Genomic DNA, 18,312 nt, shown 5'->3' with positions numbered 1-18,312 from the left:
CGGCGACGACTTTGATGATTTATTCTCCAAGGCGACGGTCCGACATGATCGTAGACTTGATGATTTTCCGTCCACGGTCAACAATGACTGGCTGGCTCCGGTGACCTAGAGGCAACAACCCTGATGCGTCATCAACCCGCTCGGGATGAAGAAGACAATCAACCCCTTGGAGATCTTGATGTATTTTATTTTGGAATCGGCGAACATTTTTTTGGAAATTGTTTGGTGGAACAATTTATCAAATTCACAAACATTTTTTTTTGATTTAACGAATATTTTTTGAAACGCGTGATCATTTTTTGAATCAATAAACTATTTTGGAAGTCATGGACATTTTTTGAAATTTAAGGATATTTTTCACTTCATGACCATTTTTTTGAATTAGCAATTTATTTTCCATTTTCATTAACATTTTAATACATGAACTTTTTTAAAAAATCATGAACTTTTTTTATTTTCCGAACATTTATTTTCAAAGTTGAGAATATTTTCTGAATATGCAAACATTTTCATTTATGAATTATTAAACTTTTATTTCAAAATTTTCATTTGTTTATTTCCGGAACTTTTTTGAAGTTCCAAATTTTGATGCAGAGACAACAACCCTGGCGCGCCGTCAACCCGCTCGGGACGAAGAAGACAATCAACCCCTTGGAGACCTTGATGTATTTTATTTAATAATAATTTTCATGGATTTTTGTAGTTTTGGTTTCATCAAAAAAAGTAGATCTGAGATTTTCTAGGCAAATTTTCTCTCTTTTTTTGGTTTTGATTATTTTGAGTAATGTTTTTGGTTTTGATGATTCACCACACACAAGGAAACCCCACGGCAAGGAAGCAGAGGAAACTTTTGTGGGCTGGGCCAACGAAATCCTCATCCCTGAGCCGACGACGATGCGCTAACTGGGCTGGGCTGGGCTGTACCGACACAACAACGCCCACGTTGGTCGGCCGCACGGATCACTCCCACTCGAACAGCACACACTTCGCCGCGCCGGATCCACGCCACCGCCGACGCGATGCCGATCTGCCCGGCGCCGTCGGAGTCCTCGGGGTCCGGGAGCCGCGTGTGGATCTTCCACGGGCTGGCGCTCGGCGCGGCGGCGGCGGCGGCCGCGGCCGCCTACCTGTACCGCCGGCCCCGCGGGTTCCGCAGCCTGGCGGTGGGCATCATCCCCGCGCGCTACGCCTCCTCCCGCTTCGAGGGCAAGCCGCTCGCCCTCATCCTCGGCAAGCCCATGATACAGGTCCGTGTCCACCTTCTTACACACCCCGTCCGTTGCCTCGCGTTCTAGCACCCGATCTAAGAGAGCGAGCGGCGGCTGGCGATCGAACGGGAAGCGAATGGCAGTGGCAGCTTGTGCCCGCAGCTGTGGCCGAGCAATGCTAGTTCTTTCCCGTGGATTCGGGTTAGGATTTCTCGTTGCTGTCCCGTCCTGTTCAGAATGTAACTTAGCGAGTAGCTGCAAGCTGTTGGTCGAATTTTAGTAGGATTTCTGGACACCGTACTGCACGTCTTGCTTACTCGTGTGAGATCGTCAGATATGGATGCTTGTGTTGCTGTTAAGTTATTATTACCAACCGAAAGGATGAAGTCGTGGCTGCTTATTCTGCTGCAGACGTATGTGTTCCCTGAAGAATCCTTTCTGGCTGAATTGTTCAGATAATTTATTGAGTGGGCAAAATTCTACCACCTCTTTCTGGGCTGCAGTTTGAGAGCCATTTTTTAGAACCATGGTGCCCCGGCTCCACCTCTAGATGCCATCGGTTTCAGAAACGACGGCCTGGAGATGTGTGCCAATATGTGCAATTTGCAGGCTGTTTAGCTAGAATGGCTTCAGGCATGGGAGTACGTGACAGAAAATTTAAATTGTTGTGCTGCACAATGCTTCGGCTAACAGCCTTTTGCCACAACAGCAGTACTCAGTCGAGAGAGAAACTATTGTTTAATAATTCACTCGTCTGACAAGGAGCAGCAAAGAACAGTATGCAACGCCATAAATTAAGAAATTACTTTACTTGATTAGCGGTCCTTGGCCAAATGACTCTGCACGGTGCAGATCTCGAGGTGCCATCTAATGGCAAACAAACGTGGAGCCCCAGTCCCGTGGTTCTACTGAACTTTTCTACTGCACTTTGCTTTATACGGTGGTGAATCTAGTACCAACATTTGCTCAAGCATTGAGTTATATTTGTGGCTGATAAATGTGATTTTGAATTGGGAGGATGGGACTCCAAGTTAGCTTTTATATTCTTAATGAAATGATGGATATAGTGCCCTATTAGTTAGTGCTAGGATTTGATGCTCGGTTAGCTTAGCAATCAGCATAGCTAATAATTGCCTTACCTGTACCTGACGTCTTGACTAGATCATCCTCAAAGGCTCAAACTCACCATTGGCTTCTTGGATCTTTTCAGAGAACCTGGGAAAGAGTTATGCTAGCTTCTTCGTTAGACCATGTCGGTAAGCAGATTTCTACTTATTTGTTTATTTCTACTATGTGCAAAACATTTCTGTAATATGCAAATCCTTGTTTTTAAGTTGATTTCTTTCTTTGATCATCTTGAACACTTGTCATGTTGCCATACTCTGTTTTCTCTGATGTGTTCAGAGAGGCTTCTAAATCTGCAGCAACATGCTTCTAATGCTAAGACTGTTGGTATTTCTTTCCTTTTTGTCCCCAGTTGTGGCAACGGATGATGAGAAAATTGCTGAGTGCTGTAGAGGATTTGGAGCTGATGTTATAATGACATCAGTATCATGCCAAAATGGTAATCTTGGATGATTTTGTAATTCAGGTATCATTTTATGACTGCTTCGTAATCTCCTTATTTGCTTGTTGGCATGTGGTTCAAAATGCAGGATCTGAACGCTGCTGTGAGGCACTTCAAAAGCTCAGGAAACATTACGACATTGTTGTCAACATTCAAGGGGATGAGCCTCTTATTGAACCAGAGATAATAGACGGTGTGGTTATGGCACTGCAGGTAGTTATGAACTCTAGTTTTGTTATTTCTTACTCTTCTGATAAGCAAACTGTTTTTCCTCAAGTAACTGAGATGAAGTCTTCCGAGTGGATTGTGATGATTTGCATTTTGTATCTTTGCCGTACTAATTTTACTGGAGATTCCGCTTTGCCTTTTGCCTTATATTTCTACTCATTCCAGTTTTTTTGACATCTCTTTCTTCTTAACTGATCTCTTTTCATTGCATTTACGATGTGCTCAATTTTATCTTCAGCGAGCTCCTGATGCAGTCTTCAGCACAGCTGCCACAGCACTAAAACCTGATGATGCATTTGACACAAACCGAGTGAAGTGTGTAGTAGACAACCAGGGTTATGCAATATACTTCTCAAGAGGGCTGATCCCATTTAACAAGTGAGATACTAAAATTTGTTTTAACTCTTCAGGTAACCTCATTTGTGCTTACAGTTTTGGAATTTTCAACATTGCAGATCAGGGAAAGTCAATCCTCACTTCCCATATCTTCTTCATCTTGGGATTTCGGTACATGACCAACCCTTCTGATAACTGAGTGCCCTGTGACCTGTGTGCCTCTTTATTTTGTTGTAAATATTACCTTTGTGCTGAAGCTCCCCCACAATTAATGCTTTGACATTTGTTGTGTAGGGCTTTGATTCGAAGTTTCTGAAGATCTATCCACAGCTTGCACCAACCCCATTGCAACTAGAAGAGGACCTGGAGCAACTTAAAGTTCTTGAGAACGGCTACAAGATGAAGGTAATTTGGCTTCTCGCTGTTCAGTATTTGTACAAACAAGAAATTTCTATCATCTGTTGCTCCCGGGCAACTAGTTCCTGGAAAAAATTTAAGCTATGTTTTTTCTGAGGTCAAAAGAGATCTTATTCATGATCCAAACTTGGGGATTTACAATCTCTAGCTATTGCATGAGCAATCTGGGAGGTTCTTGTGAGTCCCACTCAGCTCAATTGCCAGCTTGATGAAAATAAGTAGCAATATCATGAGCAACACGGTTTTGATCTATTTTGATGTGAACAAACCTACAGTCCAGCAATTTCGAAGCTTCTGGGAGAGCATCACTATAAACCACACCTAAACGAGACATGTTACAGCCACTCCCCCTCAAGGCAGCAATGAGTGAACTGCAGTCGCTCACTAATTATAGGCCTGTCGAAGTTGGCTTGCTCCCAAACGGATTCCTTCCAAGCAAGCATGAGCCTCAGCTTCTTCTGCATCAACAGAAGTGTTCAACGCATTCGCCATAACAGCCAGGGCATTTCCCAAATGATCGCAAAGCACAGCGTCCACACTAGCTGCTTTAGTTTCAGGAACAAAGGGTCCATCCAAATTTATCTTCAACCATCCCTCAGCAGGATGTTCCCAGGCTATAGTTGCTGCGCCCGCGCATCCAGAATTCCGTGCATGTCCTCCCTTCCCTTTTTACTCATCCAAGCAAATTGACTCAGCGACATCTGGGTCAGAGTTGAGCAGCTCAACATACCTTAGGAGGAACTGAACCGATTGTTGGATAGTAGCGTCTCCCTTTGCGTGGATGACATCGTTCCTGAGATGCCAATATCTCCAAAGTGTGAGCAAAATGAGCCCGTCCAGCAAGGGTGTCAACCTATTTATTAGGCATTTGGTCACAACTTTATACTAAACGGCATTGCACAATGAAATACTGTAGGCCGGTAGTCCTTTAGTTCCTCAGCTTGTTTTACGTTAGGAACACGCACACTGATGGTCTCATTTGTCTCTTTTGGCAATTCACCGTCCTGGAAGAACTTATTCACTTCAGCAAAAACTTCCTCTTTCAGCATCCCCCGATTTAACGTGCTGGAAAGCCATCAGCCCCAGGTGCCTTCAAAGGCCAACTCGCAAATCAAAACACTGTTTGTGTCCTCATGGACCTTCTGGTCCATAAGATCAGCGATTTACTCTGGAACAACCATACCATTTTTGGTAAACAGCATGCTGAAATAATCCACCTCTAATCCACCGTCTTGCTTCTTCAGACTTCTTATTCTATTCTTTTTTCCTCTCCATGTAGCCTTCTGATGGAAGAACTTAGTGTTTTGGTCACCATGCTTAACCAAGCCACTCTTAAACGTTGCCGCCACACCATTTCTTCCCGGAGCAGCAGCTCGTCCAGCCGTTTAGACACACACTGGTGCTCCCATTGCAGTCTGTCAGCAAGCAAACCTTCTACTCTTTTCTAAGGTTTTCAATCTCCTTATTTACAGCCCCAAACTTCTCCTTACCCAACTCTTCAAACAATTCATCGTTGCCAGAAGTTGATCGCTGCAAGATCCGATGCCACAACATGCCCTCCCCATGTATCTTTTATTTCATCAGCTAGGGTGCTTTCCCTCTCCCACATTAATTCATAGAAAGCACAATGCCAGTGGAAAATTGTTTTCTGCTTCAGTTTTTCAAGGCTAACCAGGACACTGAGAGATTAATGATCTGACCTCGATGTCACAAGGTGCTGCACCACGGCATCAGAGAAAAGACCTGACTAAGCAGGGCAAGCCACTGCACGGTCTAATCTTATCTGACCCTCACATTTCTGGTGCCTCCCTGCTTATTATTGTATGTCCATGGCACTCCAGAATAACCCAAATCATGGAGGTTGCAAACAGAGAGAGTATATCTGAAGTTCTCCATTTGCTTTTCATTTCCTTTAGTGGCTGAAAGGTGCTCAAATTGCCACATTGCCGTATTAAAATTGCCAATCAGAAGCCATGGTTCTGATACACTTTGCTTTATCCTCCTTAACAGTTTCCATATCTCCGGCCTGTCCTGAACTCTAGGCTCCCCATAGATGAAAGTACACATTCATCTTTGACCTTCAGCCTCCTCAGTTCTGACATCTATATGGTGCTCACCAAAGTTTATCGAACTGACATTCAAACTTGTATCCCAGTAAAGAGCTAGGCCACCCCACTGACGTTCAAACTTGCATCACAGTACAGAGCTAGGCCACCCTTTTCCCTTGCAGACAACACTGGTAAACAACACCGCAAACCCAAACATGACCACAAACTTAGAATCATGTCTTTATTTTGCCTCACCTCAGTGGAAAACGCGATTTTTGGACATTACATCCTCACTAGGCGGATCGACTCCTGAACTGTCTGAGGCTGCCCCAGTCCTCGGCAGTTCCAGGCGAAGAGATTCGTGGCTCCTGACGGGCGCTGTCCTTCCCGCCTGTCAGTTCTCCAGCAGCTCCCTTTCCACCATTCTTTCTCTTTTCTTCCACTACCCTTTTTGCTACTCACTAAGTCACTGTTACATAAAGACTCACACTCTCAGATTCTACATCCATTTGATTCTTATACCTATCCAGATGCTTGTTGAGGACTGAAGCAGCAACCTCCTTCCTAGCAGCCGCATTCCTCTTGATGCTTTTCTTCTTTAAGTTAACTTGTTTCTTGTCATTGCTGCTCTTGCTAGTCCATCCCTTCCCCACACAGCACGCAAGTGACGATTCTAAGTGTTTCCACCATCCTGAGCTGAGGCATCCGACCGCATCGCCTCACTGCTCCCAGCGCTCTTCACAAGGTTCCAATTCAACTTCCTGGTTTGCACCCACCTGTGGAGTAGTCACGGAAGCAGTGACATTGTTCTCCTTGCAAGTTGCATTGCCACCGGCGTTCCCAGCAGCTTGTAGCTCAAGTGTAGACCCCGGCATGGGGGCTGCCAGCGTCGCTTGGATCGCTTCCCGCTTGGACGCCAGCTCATCAGTCTTCTGGTTGTCACTCCCCTCCTGTTCAGGCAGGAGGTGAGTTGTTTCCATCTGTTCTGCTGTCTTCCGGCTGCCGTGTTCAGGTCCACAGCAGCCATGTCATGGCCGACCTTCAGGTTGGAGGAGGCATCAATCGGGGTTGCAGTTGAGGCCATGGCGCCCTTGGCATCAGCTATGCTGATCCCCTGATTCTCCCTACTCAGGGAGACAGCAGCAATGGTAGCCGTACTCGCAGCCACCATGAAGTTGGCATCGTGACACTTTGGGTTGGTGTCTGTCTCCATCCTGTCGCCCACCGAAAGGCGGGCAACATTTTCATGCACCTGCTCTACCGCCTTCAGCACCAGAGCGGTCGATATGCGACGGGCTCGACAAGCTCTTTTGGCCTAGGCTGCAAGGTCGGTGTCTGAAGGGCCGGCCCTGCCCCACCTTGTCTGGCAAGGACCAGGCCCGTGGGTCGTCGATGCACACTGAGCTCCATGGAGTACGTCAGTTCTTTTCTTCATTAGGGGATCGCGCCTGGCTCCCATTTGGCCTATGTATCCGCATAACAAGCAGAAATTAGGCAGTCTTTCAGAACGTAAATTTACCAAAAGCTTTTCCTCTGTGATCTCATCAGTCAGCGTGATCTCTTCCTGCAGGGTAGAGTACAACGGTAGCTGCACTCTCACTCTGAGAAACTTGTTCCCTCTTGCATGCGGGTCGATCATCCCCGTCAGGCCAACCTGCTCACCCAGTCTGAAGGCTAACTCCTTAGTGAGGAGGTAGAAAGGGATTCCCCGCAATTGAACCCACATCGGCACATGAGAAAAGACAGCCGATGCGGGATCATCCCCGGTCCCCAGGCCGACAACCAGGAAGGTGCCCCCCTTGTACTGCCATGGCCCGCCCTTGATGACATGTTGCCGGTCTCCATCCTCCGAGAACTCGGGGATGAATTTGCGCCCCTTTTCTGCTTCCAGTTGGCTGTTTTCCAGGCTCCCACGCACCTTCCAGACCTGCTTCATGTGGTCGATCAGCTGCCGGGAGGTCACCGGCAGCACGGACAGGAAGAGTCCGACCGCAAGGGAACACATCTGCACTGCCTTGCGAGCGCCGGTCATGTTGATGACCAGGTTTTCTTTTCAGTTCCCGCCCTTGTAGTAGCTGTCTCCTTCCCCGTGCGACGGTTGTAGGTGATGAAGTGGCCATCATGCGCGGCCGCCTAGCTCCTGGCAACCGCCCTTGTCTCCATTACGCCTTTCCCACTCCTGGCTTCAGTACCCATCGCCTCCACAAGGGCCTTCTTCGATTGGCCATCTTTCGCCTGGAAAATTTAAGGTATTGATTTGAATGCAGTAGCAAAAGTATGCATTGAACTATAGCTACCACTTAGAAAGAATGCAGTAGCAACTGCCCATTGTTCAGTGGTGTCAGCTTGTATTTCAAAAACGTCTCACATTTAGTTACAGAGGTTGTATTGTACATTACGTGTTCTGTACTATATGCAGCTTTATATGTTGTGTCCCCTCATAAAAATTGATGCGTATGCTTTATCGTGCTGGGTTGAGCGTTCTTTTCCTCCCTTGACGTTTGCAGGTTATCAAGGTGGACCATGATGCCCATGGTGTGGATGCGCCCGAAGACGTCCAGAAAATAGAAGCATTGATGCGGGCAAGGAACATCCAGTAGTAAACATCACAGAAACGTTTGGTTTCACATCTCGTGTGGTTTCTTGTTAGGTTGGGGTCATGCTATCCACGAGTTTGTAAAAAGAATCGGGAGCTATGTTATGCTGCATTTCCTGTACGGAAGAGTTTCGTAGCGCGTAACTGAAGGAACAAGGTGGGTGCACGGTCTTTGTGTGGAATTGGCAATGCACCTGGTGTGTAGTTCTTGTAATTATGTAACATTCCAACCAGTTTCTAAGGTTGTACTGCTTCATGAGTAGGGAACGAATGGTAGAGCATTGCACACAGACTACCGGCATCCATGATTCGATCGATCTTGACTGCAGAATGGATGCATCTGGCCATCATTTTCCCCGCCTTCCTGGGCGATACAGCTAGGATGGGAATGGTGATATGAATTTAGCCATTCCTGAATACAAGCGGAACTGTTTATGTTACCATTCCTAGTCACGCAATTGTTTATGTTACCAGCATTTTGGCTACTAAAATCCAAAGACTCTAGTTACTTATCAGCTAGTAGGTATCAGTTCTCAGACACTCAAATCTGAGCGTAATCTCATCTCACCCCACTACACATTGTGTCATCAACATTACCATTCAGCAGCACGAGCCGCCCATGTCCGCGCTATCGCAGATTCCGTCATGAAAAAGATGAAAACAATAACGAAAAAAGATGAAAACAATAACGAAACTGCTGTTACTTCTGTGGCTGATTCTTGCACGACAGTCGATCTGGTGGTGTGCTGCACTTTAGTTTATGGATGGATGGTTGGATATGTAGCATCGTCCAAAAATCGTGCAAGAACCGTCGTCTGCATAGCAGCTCTCAAACAATAAATACAAGAATCCCTTGTGTTACTATGGAAGTAATGCATCTGTTGTGCAACTCTAAACCCTCAGCATTCACAGTAATATACGACGATTTAGAGTATTGACAACCAAACGTGCAAAACTTTTAGAATGTGACCTTCACTCTATACGATTGCCACGCGGTGTATCTTGAGGTATGATGGTAATTACACAGGGGTTTACAAGCTCTCAGAATCTCGATGCTAAACGCCAGCATAAGTCAGGGCGTCGTCAACGCTGAAGGTTACAGGCATATCCGTTGACACGGGGTGAACATTGGTATCGCCGAGTACTTTCAATGTGAGACTCCGGGCTACTACAATCTTCTTTATCAGTGGGGTATGTACTCTCTTCGCCGTGTTCATGCTTTTGAAGATCATCTTTTAAGGTGCAGCCGTTGCCCAACAGATTTAGTTTTAGCATATATAGTCAATAGATAAAATTCATGAAGCCTAATTTCGTGGTGGGCAAATGGTCAAGCAACTGACTCAGCAAGCAAGGACTGAGAGGAACAACAAATCAAATAGATTTATCGTTTTCTGATGTTATGAGCAGAACTAGATGAGTTTCTGATGTTGTAAGCTCCGATTATGCAATTAATTTACCATGGGGATGAACAATCAGATACACTAGTGCACATGAAGATAGTCTTAATTTGGATTTGCATTCATAAGCATGGTGCAAACTGCAAAATAAGTATCATGTGCCGTCTCACTTCCAGTCTAATGGTACTCACTAAATGCAAACAAAAAATGTCTAAAATGGTACTCCCTCTGAAAAGTAATATAAGACTTTTTAGATCACTACTTTACAGAGGGGTACTCATCTGTTAACAAGATGTTTCTTGATGGCAGCTTAAAAATCTTGAATTATTTTCGTGTGAATTTTTAATTAATAAAAAAATAAATTAAGAACCTATTCCTACTTCACTGACTGCTTTTTTCTGTCTACCATCATGAATATATTCATTTTCAATAGACATGAGGTCTTAGAAATCCTATTCTTTGATGCAGTTCCTCTTAATTTCTTTTGGCGTCATTAGTGACCAGTGACCACAAAACTGATTTGTTTTGTCACTGTTTACTTTGCTAAGATCATGAACAACTCTTTTGTCAACAGATTATAGCACAATGAGCCTTAGCAAAGTAGCCGAGTGCTCTTCTGTAGTTGTTAACTTTAGTGATCTAAACACTCTTATATTTCTTACTGAGGGAGTACTAAATTCAGAGGCATTGGACGCTCTCGTGGTGACACCCTTGCTTTTGGTGAGTGGTCTTCTGAAGTTGGAACTTGCTTAGACGGCTTCTTTGAGATCGTTTTACACAAATGGTTGGCCTCGAAGTCACAACAACAATTAGTAGGCGGTGTTGTTAGTAGTAACACAACCAGAACAAAGATTGCACAAAAGGCCTTATAGCCATACACTAACAAAATTGCCCACATGTCACTGAGGGCGTAGCTAGTATTATCAGGGGAGTCGTTTCCCACGCCCCGACAACGGCACCCTATCTATCTCGCGTATTGGTGCACCAGCACCACCCTTGGAATCTGGATCCAACCCTCTCCTCCCCCGACCATTACACATGACAAGCAAACCTTGAAAAACTCATGGATCAGGTCGATGCCATGCTGCCATCCTATTGGCGCCCAACTGCATGTGACTCTTAACCTCCATCCGTCCACTTGTGATGTAGACGTAATGCTCGTTGACCAACTACTAGCTACTCACTTACTAGTGAAATCGCAGCACTCACACCAACTTGTCTCTGAAAAGAACTCGGAGGCCGAGATTTCAAGTGCAGTTTGCAAACTTTCTGGCTCTCAAAATACTCCCTCCTTTTTGATTTATAGGGCTTATCTTAAAATTTTAGATTTCTCATTTTAAGTCTCAATTTAATGGTTCCCTACCACATGTTCAGATTTCAAGGTGCATTAAATCATTGCATGCAAGTATTAAGAGAAAATTAACCAATGCATGGACTTCATGCATGCATGCATTGCAATTAATGCATTGGTAAACATAATTTTTTGAGGAAAACGAGTGCATTAATTGAGTGTTTTTGCAAACTACAAAAATTATTCCACCACTCATCATCTACCTTGATTGATGAGATTTTTGAATTGAGCCCTATAAACCCGAAAGGAGGTAGTACAGCACAATTTGACCGGTTTGATGACCCGCGAACGATCGATCGATACTGGATAGCATTCTCTTGTGTTCCCACCAACAGTTTGGATAGCGTTCAAGATGCTTAGAGTCACATGTGATGTTTGTGGATGAGACCGAGACTATAATATCTATCCTTCCACTTGTGGTGCAGACTTGATGCTGGTTGGTGCTAGATACATCCATTCGAGGGACAAGCTTTTTCGGACGGAGGAAGTACTAGCTCTTACTAAAATCGCATGAATCACATCATAAATAACGGATCGATGCCGGATAGGCTTCTCATGGTCGATGCTGCGCGCCCTGTGTACGTGCGCTGATCCCCGGTCGCGATTGATTGATCGTCTGATCCAATCCAAGTTACTAAAATCAATAATTCGGACATATATAGAGAGTGTGTGTGAGTAGTCATCAGAGAGTGACTTGACTGATAAACGAAGAGTACCCAAAGAAAGCAAGAGCACATGCCGAGATCCATAACAACGTGCTCCATGAATCACGATGCTACCGATCGAGTTGTATACGTACGTAGTTACCAATTTTCAACATAGCCCGTGGTTCACGCGGCCTGCCACTTGGTGGCAGCACGTACTACATATAGGCCGGCCGGCCGGCCGGCATACACCGGACTCTCACCAGCCTGGAGCCAAGGAGCAGGAGCAGCTGCCTGCCAGTGCCTACAAGATACGGGAGGGGGCTGTGACGGTGTTGACCATGGGGAAGATGTTGCATGTCGTTCTGGTGGTGGTGCTGGCCATGGCGGCAGCGTCGGCGGCGATGGTGAGCGCGTCGCCGGCCGAGGGGATCCAGCCGCTATCCAAGATCGCCATCCACAAGGCCACCGTGGAGCTGCACGGCTCCGCGTACGTGCGGGTGACGCCGGCGTTGCTCGGCGACCAGGTACATTGATTAGCTTGCTCAGTTGCTCACTAATACTCCCTTGCTAGTTCATTTGCTAGACAAATAGCCAGGACACACCATATCTCCCTCCAATCCATATTAATTGTTGCTCACTTGGTACAACTTTAGAGTACAAAGTGAACGAACAAATACAAATCGTGAACTTTTGAGTGTACAAAGTTGATGAGAAATACAGCTGGACTCATTTGTGATGATGCATGTGCTTTAGCAAAATTGTAAGAATAAAGTGCTACTCTACATTGTTAATTCTGTGTTATGTAAAGAAATCTAAGCAACGCAGATGCATCTGACAGGGCGAAGACACCGTATGGGTCACCGTGAAATACGGCTGGGAGAACCCTTCCAGCGACGACTGGATCGCTGTCTTCTCCCCTGCCGATTTCATGTAAAATACGCCTTTTCCCTTAGCATTCTAACCCCTGTAGGATCCTCTGGGGCATGGAGGAATACTAATATGTATGGTATCGCTTGTGCGCATGCAGCTCGGGCTCGTGCCCTAACCCGCGGAGGAACGCCGACGAGCCGGGACTCTGCACAGCGCCTATCAAGGTCGGTTGACTAATTACATATCTTCTCCTGAAATTCATGCATGGCAATTGCCAGTTAATATGGATCGATGCACGTCGCCGGCCATGACTAGTCTGTTGGTGTGTGTGTGGGTGTGGATGCAGTATCAGTACGCCAACTACTCGGCCAACTATCGCTACTGGGGCAAGGGCACCATCCGGTTCCAGATCATCAACCAGCGCTCCGACTTCTCCTTCGCCCTCTTCACCGGCGGCTTCGAAAATGTAACCACTAGTTCTACTGCACTGTCACGATCTCAACTGTTTCATGTGAAGTGATCTTGGCTATGTGTTTGACTACCTTTTTTTGCAGCCGAAGCTGGTGGCGGTGTCCAAGGCGGTGGCGTTCAAGAACCCCAATGCCCCGGTGTTCCCGCGCCTGGCGCAGGGCAAGACCCACGACGAGATGACGGTCACGTGGACTAGCGGCTACAACATCGACGAGGCCTACCCGCTGGTGGAGTGGGGCATGGTCGCCCCCGGCGGCGGGGTCAGGAACCCCACCCGCACGCCCGCCGGCACGCTGACCTTCAACCGCGGTAGCATGTGCGGTACGTACCTTTTTTTTTTCTTTGTGAAGATGTCCAAAAACAAGAGAAGCTCACGAGCGTGGTTCATGGTGTGTTTTCATTTTCATCCAGGCGAGCCGGCGAGGACGGTTGGGTGGAGAGACCCCGGGTTCATCCACACGGCCTTCATGAGGGACCTGTGGCCCAACAAAGAGTAGGCAATTCCTTGGAAAAATGTAGTAGTTCCCAAAAATGGATCACTCAAGACCAGTTCGTTTGCAATGCAGGTACACTTACAAGAGCGGGCACGAGCTCTCCGACGGTACCATGGTGTGGGGTAAGTCCTACACTTTCCGGGCGCCGCCAACCCCTGGACAAAACTCACTGCAACGCATCATCGTCTTTGGTGACATGGGAAAGGTACGTAGTACTCTTTGTGACGCATGCAAGCCAATTTCACCTGACATGAAATAAAGGAACTGTCCTACACTCAAATGTTGAAAAATGGAAACCGACATATATGCCCTACATGGTCTGGCCTTTTCATTTTAAGGCGGAGAGGGACGGATCGAATGAGTTCGCCAACTACCAGCCGGGGTCACTGAACACGACGGACACGCTGGTCAAAGATTTGGACAACTACGACATCGTCTTCCACATCGGCGACATGCCCTACGCCAACGGATACCTCTCCCAGTGGGACCAGTTCACCGCGCAGGTCGCCCCCATCAGTGCCAGGAAGCCCTACATGGTTGCGAGGTACGTTATAGATACATAGATCACGCCCCGACCTCTTGTCCATATGGAGCAGTGTCATGTAAAAATGTGTCCTTGTCTTCCGTGTGCAGCGGTAACCACGAGAGGGACTGGCCCAACACCGGTGGATTCTTCGACGTCAAGGACTCCGGCGGCGAGTGTGGTGTGCCGGCCGAGACTATGTATTACTACCCAGCTGAAAACAGAGCAAACTTCTGGTACGCACACACATTTTTCAATCCTATTTGTTTCTATATACTCCTATGAACCTATTGGGCTTGAAATGGGTGCCATCAAAGGTACAAGGTGGACTACGGGATGTTCCGGTTCTGCGTGGCGGATACGGGGCACGACTGGCGTGAGGGGACTCCGCAGCACAAGTTCATCGAGGAGTGCCTCTCCACGGTGGACCGGAAGCACCAGCCATGGCTCATCTTCGCGGCGCACCGGGTGCTGGGCTACTCCTCCAACGCGTGGTACGCCGCCGAGGGCTCCTTCGAGGAGCCCGAGGGCCGGGAGAGCCTGCAGAAGCTGTGGCAGCGGTACCGCGTCGACATGGCCTTCTTCGGCCACGTCCACAACTACGAGCGCACATGCCCGCTCTACCAGAGCCAGTGCGTCACCGGCGAGCGGAGCCACTACTCGGGCACCATGAACGGCACCATCTTCGTCGTGGCGGGCGGCGGCGGCAGCCACCTCTCCAGCTACACCACGGCCATCCCCAGATGGAGCGTCTTCAGGGATCAAGACTATGGCTTCGTCAAGCTCACGGCCTTCAACCACTCGTCGCTTTTGTTCGAGTACAAGAAGAGCAGCGACGGCAACGTCTACGATTCCTTCACCGTCGATAGAGACTACCGCGACGTGCTCAGCTGTGTGCACGACAGCTGCTTCCCCACCACACTCGCTCTCTGACCGTCTAGCGGCCCATCATGGCAACGTTGCTAGCCGGAGAGTGGCTAACAAGGTTGGTCCTCATGAGCTTAATCTGTGGAATAAAACTGGCCAGCTGCACCATTAATTAGTTTTTAGATCAAAAGCCTGAGCTGGTGAGTAAACGAAAATGTAATCCAACTCTGAATAATTTCCATTGATGATTGCCGATTTATAAATGAACCCGGAGCGAGTAGTATCTTCAAAAACCCAGTGGAACAAATTAAATGTGAGCAGAAGTAGTACGTGGAATCGAATTCTTGCCATTGCAACTCAATACCTACAACGCATGCGGCATGCATTGGCATGGCACGTAAGATTTATCGTTTTGCCACTTCGCCGCCTTTTGATTTGGACGGCAACAAACAAACTGTGTGTTGGATGCCATGCCAGTAGCTATATACTTTTCCCTCGAGAAGAATAGTACCACATGCTTTACATATATACGCTGGAGTGGATACCCTCTAAATATGAATGGCAGACGAGACGACTGTGACATATTTTGGGCCATGTGTACCAACAAGATCTTTGTCGAGATGGCCGGACTCTCCCCTCTCTCTTTTTTTTGCCAGACTCCTCTCGGAGTCTCGGTGGTGGTGTTGCTGCGGGTCAGGGCCGGGGGCGACAACAAGTAGTGCTTTGTAGCGCACGACATAAAAAATAAAAGAAGCACCCTTGCGAGAGAATGAAACTCGCACTGTTGAACACATGCTGCTAGCCACTAGATTTGAAACCTTTTTGAGAATGCTGGATATTTTTTGAAAATACAAACAACTTGTGAAGTTCCAAAACATCTTTAACAAATGTGAACAATATTTGTAATTCCTAACATTCTTTGAAATTTCAAACACTTTTTATCCCGAACAATTCAAAATTCCAAACATTATTTTGAAAATATATTTTTCGAAAATGCAAGCACATTTTGAAAACATGAACACTTTTTTAAATGGGAACAATTTTGAAACTGTGAACAAAATTTGGGAAAAAGAATTTTTTTGGATCCGTGAACAATTTTTAAAATGGAAAATTTCTGTGAAACCCCAAACAAAATTTGAAAACGTAAACATTTAAAAAACATTAACTTTTTATGAAATTGTAAACATTAGTCTTGAAATTGCGATTTTTTTTAAAAAAAGAAAGGGAAAGAAAAAATAAACTGAAAAAACGAACAAGGAGAAAACTAAAACCCAAAAAAAGAAACAGAAAAAGAAAAAACGGAAGATATAGCGTCCGGCCGACAATTTTCTAGCAATGAGTGGTAGATAGGATTTTCCGTCAGAGACACCCGGGAGGCTGGGACCTTTCCAAATGGCGCACACGGGTCAGGTCCAATAACGCCTGCGCAGCTCGTTTGCCGCTGTTCTGTTAGCAGGAAAACTTGTTTAAAACCCTAAAAAATTGTTTAAAAAACGATTGAATACTTCTGCTCCACAAAGAAAACCTGTTACATCTGCTTTTACAGATCTTTTAGATAACTGTATTCTAGACTAAAAAAAGACAGATATATTCATAGCTATTTTAAAACTGTTTGTGCATTTAGAAAAATATCCATAAAGTTTAAAATGTTTATGAACAGTTTTAAATTATTATTAAACTTTTAAAATTTATCACGAAGTGAAAATATACACCTGGATTTATAAAACTGATAAAGAATTCAAAAGTTGTTCGTGAATTTTCAAAATATTCAAAAATTAAAAAAATCATGATTTTAAAAGAATTATGAAATTCTTTAAAATGTAAAATAAAAATCGGCAAAAAGACGCAAAAAAGGGATTAAAATCAATAGAAAACCTGGACATTCGAAAAAAAACCCTAAAAAGCTTGAATGGGCAAAGCCCAAACTAGGTGGATTGTCAATTTCTATGAATTGCTCTCTTTTCTTTGTTTTGCTTACAAATGTTCTTTATTCTTTGTTACGAACGAAGAATACGATATTTTACTCTCGTCGGGCATCAACTTTGTTGATATACACAGATGGTGGACCCAAAATAGACATGTTAAAATAAAGTTACTTATATTTAGTATCTTTTTGAAGCCCAAAAAAGATCAACCAAATGTACTATGAATTGGTTCTATCTTAATACACATGTAACCTCTCTTTGACTAAAACTATTTGTATGGAGAAATTGGAGGACTATATTATTTTAAGAATTTTTCTACAGAGCTTCTTTGATTTTAGAATAAAAAACATATGGTATTTTCCCATGGACTAATGAACTTCCATTTCCAATTATGGATGGATATTCACTTTTAGGGTAGATGTGGATGTCCTCGAGGACCTCACTACGTGTCACCAGGATGGTACACAGTTTTGGAATATGAAGCCAGAATTGAGTTTATGGTCTTGAAAACCTTGAAGAATGATGATGTCGTGCTTGTGGATGTTGGAGGACAAGGAGATGATTGTGCCATCATCAAAGACATATATTGTAATTTGTATGTCCATGCCTCACATGATTTGGGGGGGGGGGGGATGGCCCCATGGACAATGGTGGTTTCTAGCTCATATAAATGTTATATATGCATGAACTAACGAGGGAGCGAGTGACCCGGCCGGCGGCAAAATGGTAGTGGCTAGTACCTAGTGCATGCAAAGGAGGCGTAGGGACATCCATGTATGCGTCTGCTGTTTCTTTTCGTTGAAGTGCCTAATGTCAGTGGTCATTTTGACATCAAATTTTATTCAAGTCCAGGAGTGTACATCATAACATAGCCTTTTGCAAATATTACATAAAATCAACCGTTCATCTTTTGAATTAAAGTCGTATATGAATGTTGCTTAGGTTATGCCTACTGTTAGAATATGTAATCTTCATGCATGTTAAAAATTGTTAACCTCCTGTTCTGTTGCTGTCAAGTGGGCATGATGGTGTTGTTGGCAGATTTGACACCAAGCTTTGCATGAGAAATATCTTATGTTTCTGAATCAGAATTTTGTGCTCTTTCTAGTGGGGTATTTTGTTCTCAGGTTTGAGCAAACAAAATTAATGTTTGGCTCAGATTTTCCCAATACCCCATATGTCTTGCACCATGCACAACTTTTGCACCCTAACTCCAAATCATATAATTTTTATAGTATTTGTGGCTACTCTTTCCCCACAATCCGGTAGCACTTATGGAATTCCATTTTGTTGCACATATCTTCTTTGTCTTCCTGGTTACAATTGTAGCCATCCCGAACTTGTTGTGGTCATTCTGGTAGCTCCGT

At 45.3% G+C, this 18,312-nt stretch overlaps 2 protein-coding genes across 2 annotated transcripts; both read left to right on the top strand.

Annotated features, from left to right (window-relative positions):
- The first annotated feature begins 950 nt into the window (after window positions 1-950).
- On the top strand, window positions 951-8,662 carry LOC109782558 (3-deoxy-manno-octulosonate cytidylyltransferase). Its single transcript, XM_020341181.3, has 8 exons — window positions 951-1,247; window positions 2,419-2,464; window positions 2,686-2,772; window positions 2,864-2,988; window positions 3,242-3,381; window positions 3,459-3,510; window positions 3,634-3,744; window positions 8,312-8,662. The coding sequence occupies exons 1-8, from the start codon at window positions 1,020-1,022 to the stop codon at window positions 8,402-8,404; spliced, it is 882 nt and encodes a 293-aa protein (XP_020196770.1). The 5' UTR covers window positions 951-1,019; the 3' UTR covers window positions 8,405-8,662.
- Window positions 8,663-11,922: 3,260 nt separating this feature from the next.
- LOC109782559 (nucleotide pyrophosphatase/phosphodiesterase) lies at window positions 11,923-15,313 on the top strand. The gene is made up of 10 exons (XM_020341182.4): window positions 11,923-12,319; window positions 12,634-12,725; window positions 12,823-12,889; window positions 13,012-13,131; window positions 13,220-13,457; window positions 13,548-13,629; window positions 13,703-13,835; window positions 13,969-14,174; window positions 14,264-14,389; window positions 14,471-15,313. The coding sequence occupies exons 1-10, from the start codon at window positions 12,134-12,136 to the stop codon at window positions 15,084-15,086; spliced, it is 1,866 nt and encodes a 621-aa protein (XP_020196771.3). The 5' UTR covers window positions 11,923-12,133; the 3' UTR covers window positions 15,087-15,313.
- The last annotated feature ends 2,999 nt before the right edge of the window (window positions 15,314-18,312 follow it).

The sequence above is a fragment of the Aegilops tauschii genome, chromosome 1 (genome assembly GCF_002575655.3).
Source record: "Aegilops tauschii subsp. strangulata cultivar AL8/78 chromosome 1, Aet v6.0, whole genome shotgun sequence".
NCBI lineage: Eukaryota > Viridiplantae > Streptophyta > Magnoliopsida > Poales > Poaceae > Aegilops > Aegilops tauschii.
This window is presented reverse-complemented; position numbering and strand designations above follow the sequence as displayed.

Bases quoted from the DNA above. Each gene is read 5' to 3' on its own strand.
- LOC109782558 (XM_020341181.3), top strand. From the start codon at position 1,020: ATGCCGATCTGCCCGGCGCCGTCGGAGTCCTCGGGGTCCGGGAGCCGC. The intron at 2,989-3,241 runs GTAGTTATGAAC...TTTTATCTTCAG, and splicing joins GTGTGGTTATGGCACTGCAG to CGAGCTCCTGATGCAGTCTT. The intron at 3,382-3,458 runs GTGAGATACTAA...TCAACATTGCAG, and splicing joins GGGCTGATCCCATTTAACAA to ATCAGGGAAAGTCAATCCTC.
- LOC109782559 (XM_020341182.4), top strand. From the start codon at position 12,134: ATGGGGAAGATGTTGCATGTCGTTCTGGTGGTGGTGCTGGCCATGGCG. The intron at 12,890-13,011 runs GTCGGTTGACTA...GTGTGGATGCAG, and splicing joins TCTGCACAGCGCCTATCAAG to TATCAGTACGCCAACTACTC. The intron at 14,175-14,263 runs GTACGTTATAGA...TTCCGTGTGCAG, and splicing joins AAGCCCTACATGGTTGCGAG to CGGTAACCACGAGAGGGACT.